This window comes from Hakea prostrata, chromosome 1 (genome assembly GCF_041222555.1).
Source record: "Hakea prostrata isolate BN-2017 chromosome 1, UWA_Hpros_2, whole genome shotgun sequence".
Lineage (NCBI taxonomy): Eukaryota > Viridiplantae > Streptophyta > Magnoliopsida > Proteales > Proteaceae > Hakea > Hakea prostrata.
In genome coordinates, this window is record NC_142600.1 from 6,419,553 (window position 1) to 6,432,251 (window position 12,699).

At 39.3% G+C, this 12,699-nt stretch overlaps 2 protein-coding genes and 1 non-coding gene across 6 annotated transcripts in view; all 3 read left to right on the top strand.

Moving 5' to 3' along the window:
* SECA2 (Preprotein translocase SecA family protein) overlaps positions 1 to 5,865 on the top strand; it is a 33,057-nt gene extending 27,192 nt beyond the window's left edge. For 3 of the 4 annotated variants that reach the window (XM_089158004.1, XM_089157977.1, XM_089157995.1), the window contains 6 exons: positions 4,265 to 4,319; positions 4,403 to 4,472; positions 4,591 to 4,780; positions 4,869 to 4,992; positions 5,342 to 5,416; positions 5,500 to 5,865. In XM_089158004.1, the coding sequence (XP_089014130.1) occupies positions 4,265 to 4,319; positions 4,403 to 4,472; positions 4,591 to 4,780; positions 4,869 to 4,992; positions 5,342 to 5,416; positions 5,500 to 5,664 (679 nt within the window). In that variant the 3' untranslated portion in view covers positions 5,665 to 5,865. The remainder of the gene's footprint in view (positions 1 to 4,264; positions 4,320 to 4,402; positions 4,473 to 4,590; positions 4,781 to 4,868; positions 4,993 to 5,341; positions 5,417 to 5,499) is intronic. The other variant, XM_089157986.1, reaches the window with a different exon arrangement.
* Positions 5,866 to 6,825: 960 nt separating this feature from the next.
* TRNAW-CCA (transfer RNA tryptophan (anticodon CCA)) lies at positions 6,826 to 6,897 on the top strand. The gene has a single exon. It is a non-coding gene; the product is annotated as a tRNA-Trp (tRNA).
* A 350-nt stretch (positions 6,898 to 7,247) lies between these two features.
* On the top strand, positions 7,248 to 8,098 carry LOC149027004 (uncharacterized). Its single transcript, XM_089146214.1, has one exon. It carries the CDS (start codon positions 7,271 to 7,273, stop codon positions 8,096 to 8,098), a length of 828 nt encoding a protein of 275 aa, XP_089002340.1. The 5' UTR covers positions 7,248 to 7,270.
* Positions 8,099 to 12,699: the final 4,601 nt, after the last annotated feature.

Below are 12,699 nucleotides of genomic sequence, written 5' to 3' on the forward strand. Positions count from 1 at the left end.
AATGTAGCCTGCCTAGCTCAAACTTATTTGGAAAATTGCCACAAAACATGACTCTATTTGGATTAGGTGGGTCTACTCTTTCCATTTCCAGTTTGATTCCCTCTAGACTAGCCCTATGCCCTCCAACCCTTCTTGGGTCTGGAGGAAAATTCTCTTGTTGCTCCCCTGTGCCATCTTTGCTATCTCTACTTCCATCTCCTCTGGCTCCACCACCTCCTTTTGGCTTGATCCATGGCATCTGTTGGGCATTCTCTATAACCTCCTCTTTGGTCTCCACACTGTCTATGGCACCCGTATCCCCAAAACCACCCCCTTGTCTAGCTTCATCTCAAATGGGTCCTTGGTCCCTTCCCCCCCCCCCAACCCTTCTCACACAGGTTTGGGAATCCCTTCCCCCCCCCCCCCTCTCTAACTCCTCTAGAGATCTCACTGTTTGGCTCCCTTCCCCCTCCAAAACCTTCTCCACCTCTTCTGCATAGAACCTCCTCAGACCCCATAACCTTAAGCCCCCTGGCCCCCATTGGTTTGGTTCAAAGGCTTCATTCCCTGCCATTCCCTTACCCTCTGGAGAGCCCTTAACCTCGCCCTCCCCACCCAATCCTTCCTTATTGACCACCATATCCCTGCTAATCCAAATTGCATCCTATGTTGGAACGGTTTGGAGAACCTTGAGCACCTTTTCTTTTCTTGTCCCTTCTCCAAATCTATCAGGGGAAAAGCCCTTGCTTCCTTTTGGCCCTATTTGAGGCGATCTTGTGGGTTCTTTCGAGATTGGTCTTGGATTTTGATAAACTATTTAGGTTCTTCCATTTGCGATCAGATTGGCAAGTTAGTGTACTGTGCCTTGATCCACCACCTATGGTGGGAGCGCAATCTTCGGAGATGGACATCCAAATCCCGCTCTATAGATAGGATTTGGAATGCCATCTATTTTGATGTTTCTTCTAGACTGTTAGCTATTCCCCATCTCTCTGTTGATGATACCCCAAGGAACAGGCTTATTGTTGTCTCCTGGGGTTCTAATTCTCCTTTTAGACCTTCTGCTTAAAGGCCTTGTTCTCTTGTTTCCTTTCGTTTAATATTTTTTTAATTCATCCAAAAAAAAAACCCCTTCCTCTACCCTCCTACTTGCTTGCAGCACCGTCCCCTATCCCCAAAAACTAATCCATCCATTCCCATCCCCTACCCCCATTGCAAGCCTTCCCCCTAGCACCCTGCAATGACAACCCCTTCCCTCCTATCCCCTTCATGCCCCAGCCACTATGTCTCATTCTCTTCTTCTTCTCCTCTTTCTACTTGCTGCAGCCTAGAACCCGGAAATTCTTAAAACCCTGGCATAGTTTTTCATTCATAACCCTCATACCTACCCCATTTTATCCTAGAATTATCATCCTCAACCCCTGCACTACACTCGACCTTAACCCTACCCTAACCCTACCAAAGAAATCCTAGAAAATACAAAACCCCAATTTTAGGAGCCCTAGTGTAGGGGAAGAATTCTGCAGATAAGAATTATGTTAAAACATAATTGTTTCTTCAATTTCCAGACTTAAAACAGCCTGGCCGAAACCTTAAAATCTCTCCCAATCATTCCCCCACATAACCCTAGATCCAAGGTTTGGAAGTCAAAACCTTAACCGCAGGACATGGTTGATTGTACAAAGCTGCTGTCCATCAAAATTTAATTGAATTCTGACCTAAAACAGCAAGTTAATCTCTAATTACTGCTTGTTCTCTAAAAGAGGATCCTGCTGGCCCTTGACCTGGGTTTACGTCACCTGTTCCTTGTGGAATCAACAAAAGGTCTCTTGGGGGAGGATAGCAAGCTTGGAGTTGATTGCCTTATAGATGCCTTTCCAAATCTAGTCAGTGGGTCTGGATTTGGACTACCATCTGTGCCGAAGATCAGCTTACCAGTCGTATCAGCAATCAAAGGACCACTGAAAGTACAGGTGAGGCAACAACACTCAAAGTCAAAGCGGAGGGGATGCGTGGATCTATGCCAAATAGAGTCAATGGAAAGGATCCAAATGGGTTTAGAAGTGGGGCAAGCAAGAAGAGGGTTGGGGGGGGGGGGGAATAGAAGACGTCTCCAACATCTCTTTTTGGCTTAACCTCTAGTAACCCCTTGGCATCCTCTATCATGTGGTTGGAGCTAGGGTGGTTTACACTTCAGGGGGACCCAAGCTGTGTCCTCTTCCCTACTTACATAGATTTCAATATTGGATCGATCCCTCCCCCCTCCTTCCAGAGATAGATCTCACTTGGCCCCTTTGTTTCCCCCTGCTCTCTCTGCCCTCACGCTTGCGATCAACTTCTCTGCCTCCCTTCCAGGCATACCTCTTTCTCCGCTGCTTTTGCTTGGAATCACATCCGCACGCCTTCTCACCCAGTTTCCTGGGTGAAACTCATTTGGTTCAAGGGCCACATCCCTTGCCAAGCCTTCATTGTCTAGAGAACCCTCTCCCACCGTCTTCTCAGCCAAGCCCTCCTTTTCCACTGTAAGATCCAACCCAACCCTTCTTGCATCTTTTGCACCATGATGGAACCATCCCTCACCTCTTCTTTGCCTGCCCCTTCTCTATGCTCATCTGGGTTCTAGTCTTTGCCTTCATTTGACGCCATTCTAGATGCTTGTAGCCTTTCAACATTGACTGCTGCTAGTTTGTGTCCATTTTTAGGGGCTCCTCAATTGTTGATATCATATGGAAGCTTCTTTTTGGTGCCTGCATGACAGATATATGGATGGAGCAAGACTGTCATAGATGGACTACCAAATCCAGTTATATAGACCAGATTTGGAAGGAATATCTGCAATGATGTTAGCTCCAAAGCCTCCCATGTCCTCCTAAGCCTATTGTAGATGCCACAAGGAACAAGTATATTGTTATTAATTGGGGCCTAGACAATAACTTGCTTCGAGCTTTTTGCTTAACCAAGAAGAGGTGGGGTATCGTGTCCTTTCAAGGCAGAAAGTACAAGAGGGGTTAACAGGAACATAGTGATAGGAAGGATGGGTGGGTAGACTTAGAAAAAACTCTCTAGGTTGTGAAAGCTTGACAAGGGATGTTTCCTTTGGACGAGACAAGGTTGGACCAAGGGACTTCGAGGGAGGGAACGGATGTGGTGCCAAGCAAAGGCTGCAGAGAAGATTCCGTTTCTGGCGGGGAGCCAAAGGAGTTTATCTGTGGAGGGGCCTGAAGCTCTTGGGGGAAGAGAGTTGGGATCCAGGAGCTGGAGGAATGAAGGAAGAGAGGGTGGACTTCTTAGGGATACAAGAGGTGGACACTGCACATGGTTCCACAACATGGTAGAGAATACCAAGAGGGTGCTAGGGGTTGAGCTAGTAGATGTTGCCATGTTGGCCCCATAAGCAATCAAAAGAGGCAGAATGAGCTTTAGGGCAAAGAGAGAGGAGGGATCTCTAGGTCTAGGAAGGGTTGGAAGGAAGCATTGTGGTCCAAAAGGCATCACTTTTGTCCCTTTTTTTTTTTACGTCCACTTATTTCTAGTGCATACTTGTAGTTGTTTTAATTGAATTATATGTGTTAGTACCAACCAAAGGTTAAGTCTCAGTTTCAAGACCGATTTCACCTTGGTCAAAATCTATATTTTCAAGTTTGACCAAAACTTGGTATTCTGGGCATACTTGGTATTTCGTTGGGCTTCAAAGTTGAATTAATCAGAATTGGTTGAAACTAGGTATTTTTCGGTCAAAACTAATGATGTGCCCAAAATATGGTCAAAACCAAGTAAAAAACTATAGTCAATATTGACTCAAGGTTTTATCTTGGTTTATTTTGAAACTGAGATGAAGAGCTATGGTGCTCTACCAACGTAGGGTCCAAAGCCGCTTTGGAATCATTATGTATGTGTAATTTTGCAAGAACAGTTCAGTTATGTTTAAATGGCCTAAACATATGGTTTCCTAGAAGTTTTTTGGGAATTTATTTGGCCATACAGGCCTCATAATTGTCAACTGAGACCTCGTACCCAAACCTTCAATGCTTAGACTGGAAATTTCACAATTTCATAAAATGTTTCAGTTTCATGTATGTAGTCAATAAACATTATAATGACTAGACAATGTTTTATTGTTCCTACTCTTGTTTTTTTTAATTGGCCAAGTGGTGGGGTGAGGTTTGGGATAAGATACAAATGGCTTTCCATTTCAGATTCATTTTCATTTATTTAGTCTTTTTGTTGTAAGCCACTAGCTGTACATCAATTTGCTTCTGAAATGCTCATCAAAATTGTCATCTAGGTACATGCAAGCAGTTGTAGATGATATTGTCCTTGGAAATGTTGATTCACTGAAGGTAATTAGTTTTCCCTTATGGATAGTGCATAATATATATTATTGTTTGCATGTTTCTTTCTCATATAAATCTTATTTTCCCAGCATCCAAGATGGTGGAATTTAGGCAAGCTCTTGCATGAGTTTATTGAAACTTCTGGGAAAATATTGGCGGGTGAGCTGATCTCACATTTCTTCAAGTAACACATTTGGGTAACTTATGTTAGAAAACATTAGAAATGAGGCAGTTGGCAAGGAGGAACAAGCATCCTTATGTTACAGAATTTCTCTAGATCCTTTTGCAGGTGTTACAGAGGAAGCTTTACGGGATTCACTTGAACAGAGACAAAAAATACATTCTATAGATATTGATAACCTTGCTCTTCCAAATTTGCCAATGCCTGTAAACATTTTCAGAGGGATCCGTAGAAAGAAGTCGGCCTTGAAACGTTGGCTTGCAATCTGCACTGATGAGTCAATTAAGTACGTACAATCTTGCTTGTATTTAGTATCAAAATGTGTTTTCTTTTCTAACAGCTTCCATAATAATACTGTGCTATGCAAAGAGCAGGAATGGAAGGTACCGGCAGCTCACTAACATTCTCCGCAAATACCTTGGTGACATCTTAATTGCTTCTTATTTGGATGTCATAGAAGAATCTGGTTATGATGATGCATATGTTAAGCAAATCGAGGTATGTCCTAATTTTTTCTCATTCTAGGATTTTTTGAGGCTTGGTGTCTGTTGCTGGATTTTTCCAGCATTTGACCAAATGAAAGTTACATTGTACTGTGTCAATTGGGTTAAGTAGACATGTTACTTAAGAAGCTGTGTTCTGGAAAGGCTGTGTAGCTGTAGCTATGAGGAAATCACGATTGTTCACAAAAGAATATGATGCCTTGTCATATGGATTCCCAAATTTTGATGTTATGTTTGCATTTATATCATGATCACAATTCCTGTTAGGGTTTTTGATCGATGTGGTTGGTTTTCGCTTTCCCTTTAAGCAACCTACTTCACTGCTTTTTTACCTTGGAATGCAGAGAGCAGTTATTCTGAAGACTCTCGATTGTTTCTGGAGGGACCATCTGGTAAACATGAACAGGCTTAGTTCAGCGGTACGAAACAATGCCTCTATTTGTCACTGTGTTTGTATGTGAGAATGTACAGGGTAACCACAATTTGTCCGAAAAATTGGCAGGTGAATGTTCGGAGTTTTGGACATAGGAATCCACTTGAAGAATACAAGATTGATGGTTGTCGTTTTTTCATTTCGATGCTTAGTGCTACTCGAAGGTTGACAGTACAGTCACTCCTACAACATTGGTCATCCCCAATGGAGTCTGACGAGCTATTTGTAACATAGGGACTCATTGTCGTTCTCCACCCAATTGCCACCCTTGGCCTTGCCAGCCTCTCGCCATTGTGTAGAAGCAAGTCGACCAGGCCTCTAAACACTGTCAAGCGATACTAGTTAATCTGAGTACCACCATCTCCATGCCTCACAAAGTTAGTCTCGAGTTTCATGCACATCTCTGTTACGCTACAGCCACGAAAAAGCAAATCTGATTGGCCATTTTGAAGTCCAGTTCAAGGTGTTCCCCCAAAAATTGAGGATTTTGGTGACAAAAAAGCCTGGGAGAAGTATGTCTGTTATGTGTTGGTGGAGAGATTTCCAATGACAAGAATGGTCAGAAGTTTGTTACCGACTTATGAAAATAGGGAATGAGCACTGGTATTCCAATGAGCTCTTCTAGGTTTTGTATAAGTCGTGAGAATAATAAATTCAACCCGTAACCTATTTTATTTGTATTTCCTTGCCCTTAGTTTGTATTTTGTAGATAACAGTGGGAACCTTAGAAAAGAAGGAAGTTCTGAAACAACTTTAGCACAGACTAAATCAAAGAACAACTAAACATGAAACCTAATTAGACTAGGTTATTAAGAAACAAACTCAATTAATTTAGAAACCCAATCAAATTACAACTGATTTGCATCATATTCCTTTTAAGATTGAACCTCATGCAAGCAAAAAAAAATTGAGATCTGGGTAGTGTTTTCTTGTGTATTCGAGTGTATATCAACTAAGCGAAGGACGGATTTGAGCATTGCCGAGATTGTATCATACTGTTCGCATTAATTTGCCTTGTTAGTTGTCAGTTACATGTTGGAGCTACAAGTGTCGGTGATGATTGTTAACCCAAACAAAACAAAAAAATCAAGTATGGGAAGATCTCAGGGACAAGAATGTGCTTGCTTTATTGAGGCTTATTCACCATACAATAGTGTAGTGGGCTCGTTTAGGATTTATTTTACTTTTGATTCATGATTTTGAAAGTATTTATAGGTGGATTTTATTATTATTGTGTATTGGAGAAGCATCAAAAGCACATTGTTCTCTTTGTTATGGAGAGGTGATTTGGATTCTTTTCCCACAACAAAACAAAACAAAAATGAAAAGATGAGTGGCTGTTAACGGCAAGCCAAAAGGTTCTTATTAAAGTAAAGGGATTACATGTAACATGGTGGATCCGTGGCGCAATGGTAGCGCGTCTGACTCCAGATCAGAAGGTTGCGTGTTCGATTCACGTCGGGTTCAATCCCCTAATCCACCAAACCTCAAACTTTTTAATATATATGTAATTATTTTTTTCCTTCGAAATTTCGCTTTTCCCGCTGCCCTTAAATGGGATTCACATCTAATTAACCATTAAGATGGTGACATGTGACGATAAATTATCTAATGGCCAATATTAAAACCTGATTAGAATCTAACTCTAACAAACCTCATTAGAAACAAACTCTAATAAATAAATCCCTAAAACAGATTATGGTTTTCGCGCTTTTCTTCGTCGCTTGTTCAAACCAAGGGGAATGAAGCTTTAGCCTTTAGTACATTACGAAATGCAAACCTTGATTGTTTAGAGTTCTTTTTACGTGTTTGGTCGTCTTCTCTATTCTCAGGTTTTCGAATGACAAGAGGAATACGGAAGGAGTTTGAAATCGATCATTATGAGGTTCTGGGTTTACCATCAGAGGAAGAGGGAGCAAAACTTACTGAAAAAGAAATCACCAAAGCTTACAAAAGTAAAGCCCTAGAATTGCACCCGGACAAGCGTCCAAATAATCCTGATGCTCACTCCGAGTTTCAGAGGCTGACGGCATCCTATGAGGTTCTTAAAGATGAGAATGCTCGGAGGTCGTTTGATTATCTTCTCCGGAAAAGACGTGAAGAACGTCTCCGCAATTCGCAATATGATTCGAAGCGTCGAAAACGGATGTTTGATCATGAGGAGAGAGAGAAAGCTACTTCTACTCCAGACCCTGCCAAGACAGAAGAGGAGAGAATAGCAAAGAAACTCCAAGAAGAGATTGCCCGAGTTCGTGCTATGCGTGCTAAGCACACAGTTCCAGCGGCGAAGGTCTTGAAGGTTTCTTGGGAGAGTGGAGGTGATGATTATGGTGTTGAAAGGCTAAAGGAATTATGTGGAAATTTTGGAGCTGTTAAAGATATTGTAATGCGATCAAAGGGCACGAAGAAAAGGAGGTCAGCATTGGTTGTTATGACTTATACAGATGCTGCGTTTGCTGCTATGAGAAAAGAGTTTGGAGATCTTCCGAATCCTCTTTCTGTTCTTCCACTGAATCTTCCACTGCCTCTCCCTCGAGATGGTTTCGCGTTTGTATCAAAAAAGAAAAGAGATGGTCTCGCGTCGAACAATCATGTTGGTGCTGGTTTTCAGGCATATGAGAATTCCACATTAGATAAGCTTCAAAAGGCGGCGCAAAATCGAAAATGATCTGCAAAGAAAGGATTCTAAAGGATTCTGAATGGTGGACATGGTTCCCGATCTCTGTTATTCACATTAAAAGTAAGTACAGGATTTTGGTATCTCGAAGTTATAACTAGGGATTTTGATATCTTGAAGTTTAACTCTCAGTTCTGTTTAGGTTTAAAGCTTCAGACATTCCGAAGGGCATGTAAAGGTATTGCCAATTGCCACACATAAATTTTTTCTGTTTTTTGGATGAGAAAACTTTGATTACTTTTAAGACACAAGTACACATAGAATTACATTAGCTTCAGTTTGCATAAGTAGCTTATTGTTATATCAACACTGTTTAAATTAGAATATGCAATGGTATTTGATCTTATATTCGGTTTCATCACTGCAACAAATCAACTCCCAAGTCGCCAAAATACCCAAATAATGGATTGTCCATGATATAACAGGCACCAAACTTCACTAGCATCCATAATTGACATAAGATGAAAACAGAACCCATGTTAAATATGAACAATCTTACTTGTATTTAGTTTCAAAATGTGTTGTCTCTTCTAACTGCTTCCATGTTAATGCCATGCCATGCAAAGAGCAGGAATGGAAGGTACCGGCAGATCACTAATATTCTCCCCATATACCTTGGTGACATCTTAATTGCTTCTTATTTGGATGTCATAGAAGAATCTGGTTATGATGATGCATATGTTAAGGTAATTGAGGTAATCTCCTATTTTTTTTCTTATTCTAGGATTGGCTTTTCCAGCATTTGACCAAATGAAAGTTGTTACATTGTACTCTGTCAATTGGGTTAAATGGACATATGTTACTTCAGAAGCTGTGTTCTGAAAAGGTTTTGTAGCAGTGAGGAAGTCACGATTCTTCATAAAAAAATATGATTCCTTGTCATATGGATTCCCAAATTTTTATGTTATGTTTGCATAATTGCATCTATATCATGATCACAATTTCTGTTAGGGTTTTTGATCGATGTGGTTGGTTTTTGCTTCCTGTAAGCAATCTACTTCACTGCTGTTTTACCTTGGAATGCAGAGAGCAGTTATTCTGAAGACTCTCGATTGTTTCTGGAGGGACCATCTGGTAAACATGAACAGGGTTAGTTGAATGGTATGAAACTATGCCTCTCTTTGTCACTGTGTTTGTGTGTAGGAATCTACCTGGTAAAGTTAGTAAAACCTTCCCAGAAAGTTTAATTCATCTTGTCTAAACTAGCTTAGATGTTTAAAGATGATGATGCCATTAAAAGATAATTCAATAATTTTTCTTTTGGGAACTTAATTGGGGGTCAGAGGTCCAGGATGCAGAAATTAAACTGAAATCTAATCGGCCATTCTGAAGTCCGTTAAGTTAGAGGTGTTCCCCACACATTGAGAGATTTGGAAGCAAGAAGGGAAAATTATGCCAGTTATATATGTTGGTGGGAAGGTATTCAATGACAAGAATGGATGGAAGTTTGTTGTCACCATATGAATAGAGGGAATGGGCCCTGGTATTCTAATGTGGGACAGCGTGGATATGGATGAGATGGGGAGGTTGCAGAAGCTCTTTTAGGCTGTTGCAGTGTGAGTTCTTTTAAACCTACTAGTGTAGAACTCTAGTAGGCTTTGTATACGTCATGAGATGATAAGAAATTCAACTCTGTATCTACTTTATTGATATACCTTTTATGTAGTTCACCAAAAAAAAACATATACCTTGTATGTATTTATAGGTTATAGTAGGGACCCTAGAAAAGAAAGATATTCTAAAACAACTAGGAAACTTAAGCACAAACTGAAAGCAAAGACCAAGTAAACATGAAACCTAATCAGCCTAGAATATCATGAAACACACTAAAATCTGGAAGCAACTCCATTAGATTAGAAACCAAATCAAATTAAATTAGAATTGCTTTGCATCATATTCCTTATAAGATTGAACCCCATGCAAGCTAAAAAGTTTGAGATCTGAGTAGTGTTTTCTTGTGCATTTGAGTATATATCAACTAAATACAGGATGGATTTGAGGGTTGCATTATCATGCAGTCGACATAAATTTGTATTGCTAGTTGTCATTTACATGTTGGAGCTACAAGTACAAGTATGGGTAGTTCTTGAGAGTCTGGATCACCTCCCTGTTAGGGAAGAAAAATATGCTCTCTGATGCTTCTCTACCACACAATAGTGGTGAGTCCACATTGGATCCACTGGGGATCCTACATTTGATTCATTTTGTATGTATTTAAAGGCAGACTCCACTACTATTGGGTGGTTCACACATTGTCTTTCCATGACGGGGGAAGTGATCTGGAATCGTTTTTGACAACCAAGCAAAGTGAATAAGAAAAGAACATTACTATTATGAGATGAAGTATTCTCAAAGTTCTCCATTGATACGAGATGCTTGTTGGAATTACAAAAGGCAATTGTGCTCAAAGGTTAAAGAAATTATTTGGAGAATTTGGTGCTGTTGAAGATGTTATAATACGCTCAAAGGACACTGAGAGAAGGAAGTCAGCATTGGTTTTTATGGCGTCTAATGATGCTGCATTTGCTGCTTTGGGTAATGTGTTTGGAGATCTTTCGAATCCTCTTTTTGTTCTTCCACTGAATCTTCCACGGCCTCTCGCGTTTCTACCCAAAAAGAAAAGAGATGATCTTGCTTATCTTCTTAGTGCTCTGGTTATCAGGCATATGAGAAATGATGCTTTAAAGAGAGGATGATTCTGAATGGTTCACATGGTTCCTCATCTCTGTTATTCACGTTAAAACAAGTACATGATTTTGAAGTTTAAAATCCAATTTGGGTTTAAAGCTTGGAGACTCCCAAGTGTTATGGGAAAGGTATTGCCAATTGCCACACATGATATGCATGATTTACTCTTCTGAGGTCCACCATGGATTCGATTAAATTTTATTTTATTTTATTAGATTAGGGTATTACTTTTTTTTAATTTTCTATCTTTATAGCTTTACTAGCAAGCAATACTTAGAGATTTATTTCATTTCCTTATTATTACTTGGATATCAAGCAAATTTATTTTAAAATAGTAATTTGTGGTCTCAGATTGGTAATTTGGATAGCTTCCCTTGTTTTGTGACTTTTGTTGGAGGGACCTGTGGCCCTAGATTCCCACAAAGAAAGAAGCTTGTTGCTGTGAAGTCTTTCTATTTTGTAAACCCTACCAGTTCTGTTTCAGACTCTCTTTACTCTTTATTTTAGATGTATTGAGTGCCAATCTTCTTGTTACTCATTGAGTTACAATTTCTCTATTTAGATTGGAGTCGCTCTCATATTGGTCGATTATTCTTTGAATTTGTAGAGGGAAAATGTGTAGAAAGTTTAGAATTATCCGGTTCAAGAAAAAAATTGCAATTTCTCATTGCCTTGTTACTTGGATTCTTCCTGCTGTTTTTGGCTTTGGTTTTTTGGTCGATCTACATGATTATGTTATATGTGCCGAATGGTGAACGAAGAATCAATATTAACTAACTTTTCTGTTTCCTTGTTGATTTTGCTGTTTTGGCTTGGTTTTCTAGTCCTCAAAAAACATATTTTAATTGGGGAGCGTAACTGTACGAAATACGAAGGAAAGACAAGCATTATTGTATAAGATTTTTAACCCTCTGATTTCTAGCTGGGGGAGGTGGTGGGCAGCGGTGGCTAGCGGAGGGAGGGGGTGTGATTTTGGTGACGCAAGCAAAGTGAAGGAAGGAATGACAATTAGGGGTAATTCGGTCATAACACTACGCTTAAGCATTCTCGTCGTTTCAGTTTAATAAGTTTGAATTACTTAATAGAATCAAAGTCAATATGTGAAAGTGAACTACCAAGAGAGGTGCCTAAATTTTTACTAGACTTGTAAACGGATCGGATTGGAACCCGGTCGAATAGAAAAATCCGATCCGATTGTAGAAATTTAGAGAAGGCATTTGAATTAGAATTTGAAAGGACCGAAACATTATCGGATATCCGATAATAATTAGTGATTGTCATTTTTTATTATTATTATTATTTTATTTCCGATTACTGGTTTCCCAATTTGATTATTAGTCCCTTTTTTAGAAAAAAATGTTTAATACTTTACTTTAACTAGATAATATCCTATTTCCGATTATCTAGTTACTGATTACTGGTGTTCGAATCCGATTATCATCCATTTTCAGAGGAAAAAATGTTGAATAATTTACTCTACCTGTATATTATTGATTTGATAAGCAATTATCCGAATATGAATCTAGTTGTTTAGCGGAAGGATACGGATATTTTTCGGTAAGAAAAATTCTGAATACAGAGTACCGGTAAATTTCGGATACAGATACTCTTAAACAAATAAAAATGCAAATTCGGAGGCAAATTTTATTATTCATTTACCGGTCTAATTTTTACCCCAGTTAAGTGACTATCTATAGAAAATACTCTACTTTTTATTTTTAAATCTAGTTACAAGATGTTTCGACATCCCCAAATATTCTTGTCTTAAATTAGACAAGACTTGATATCCAAGTAATATAAGAAGAAAAAAAAAAAAAGATTTAGAAATATTTTAAGATTTCTGTAAAAACTTTTCAATAATAAACACACTGTTGAAAGTAAAAAAAAAGCGCAATTTTGCCATT

Coding starts and splice junctions, on each gene's coding strand:
- LOC149027004 (XM_089146214.1), top strand. CDS start 7,271: ATGACAAGAGGAATACGGAAGGAGTTTGAAATCGATCATTATGAGGTT.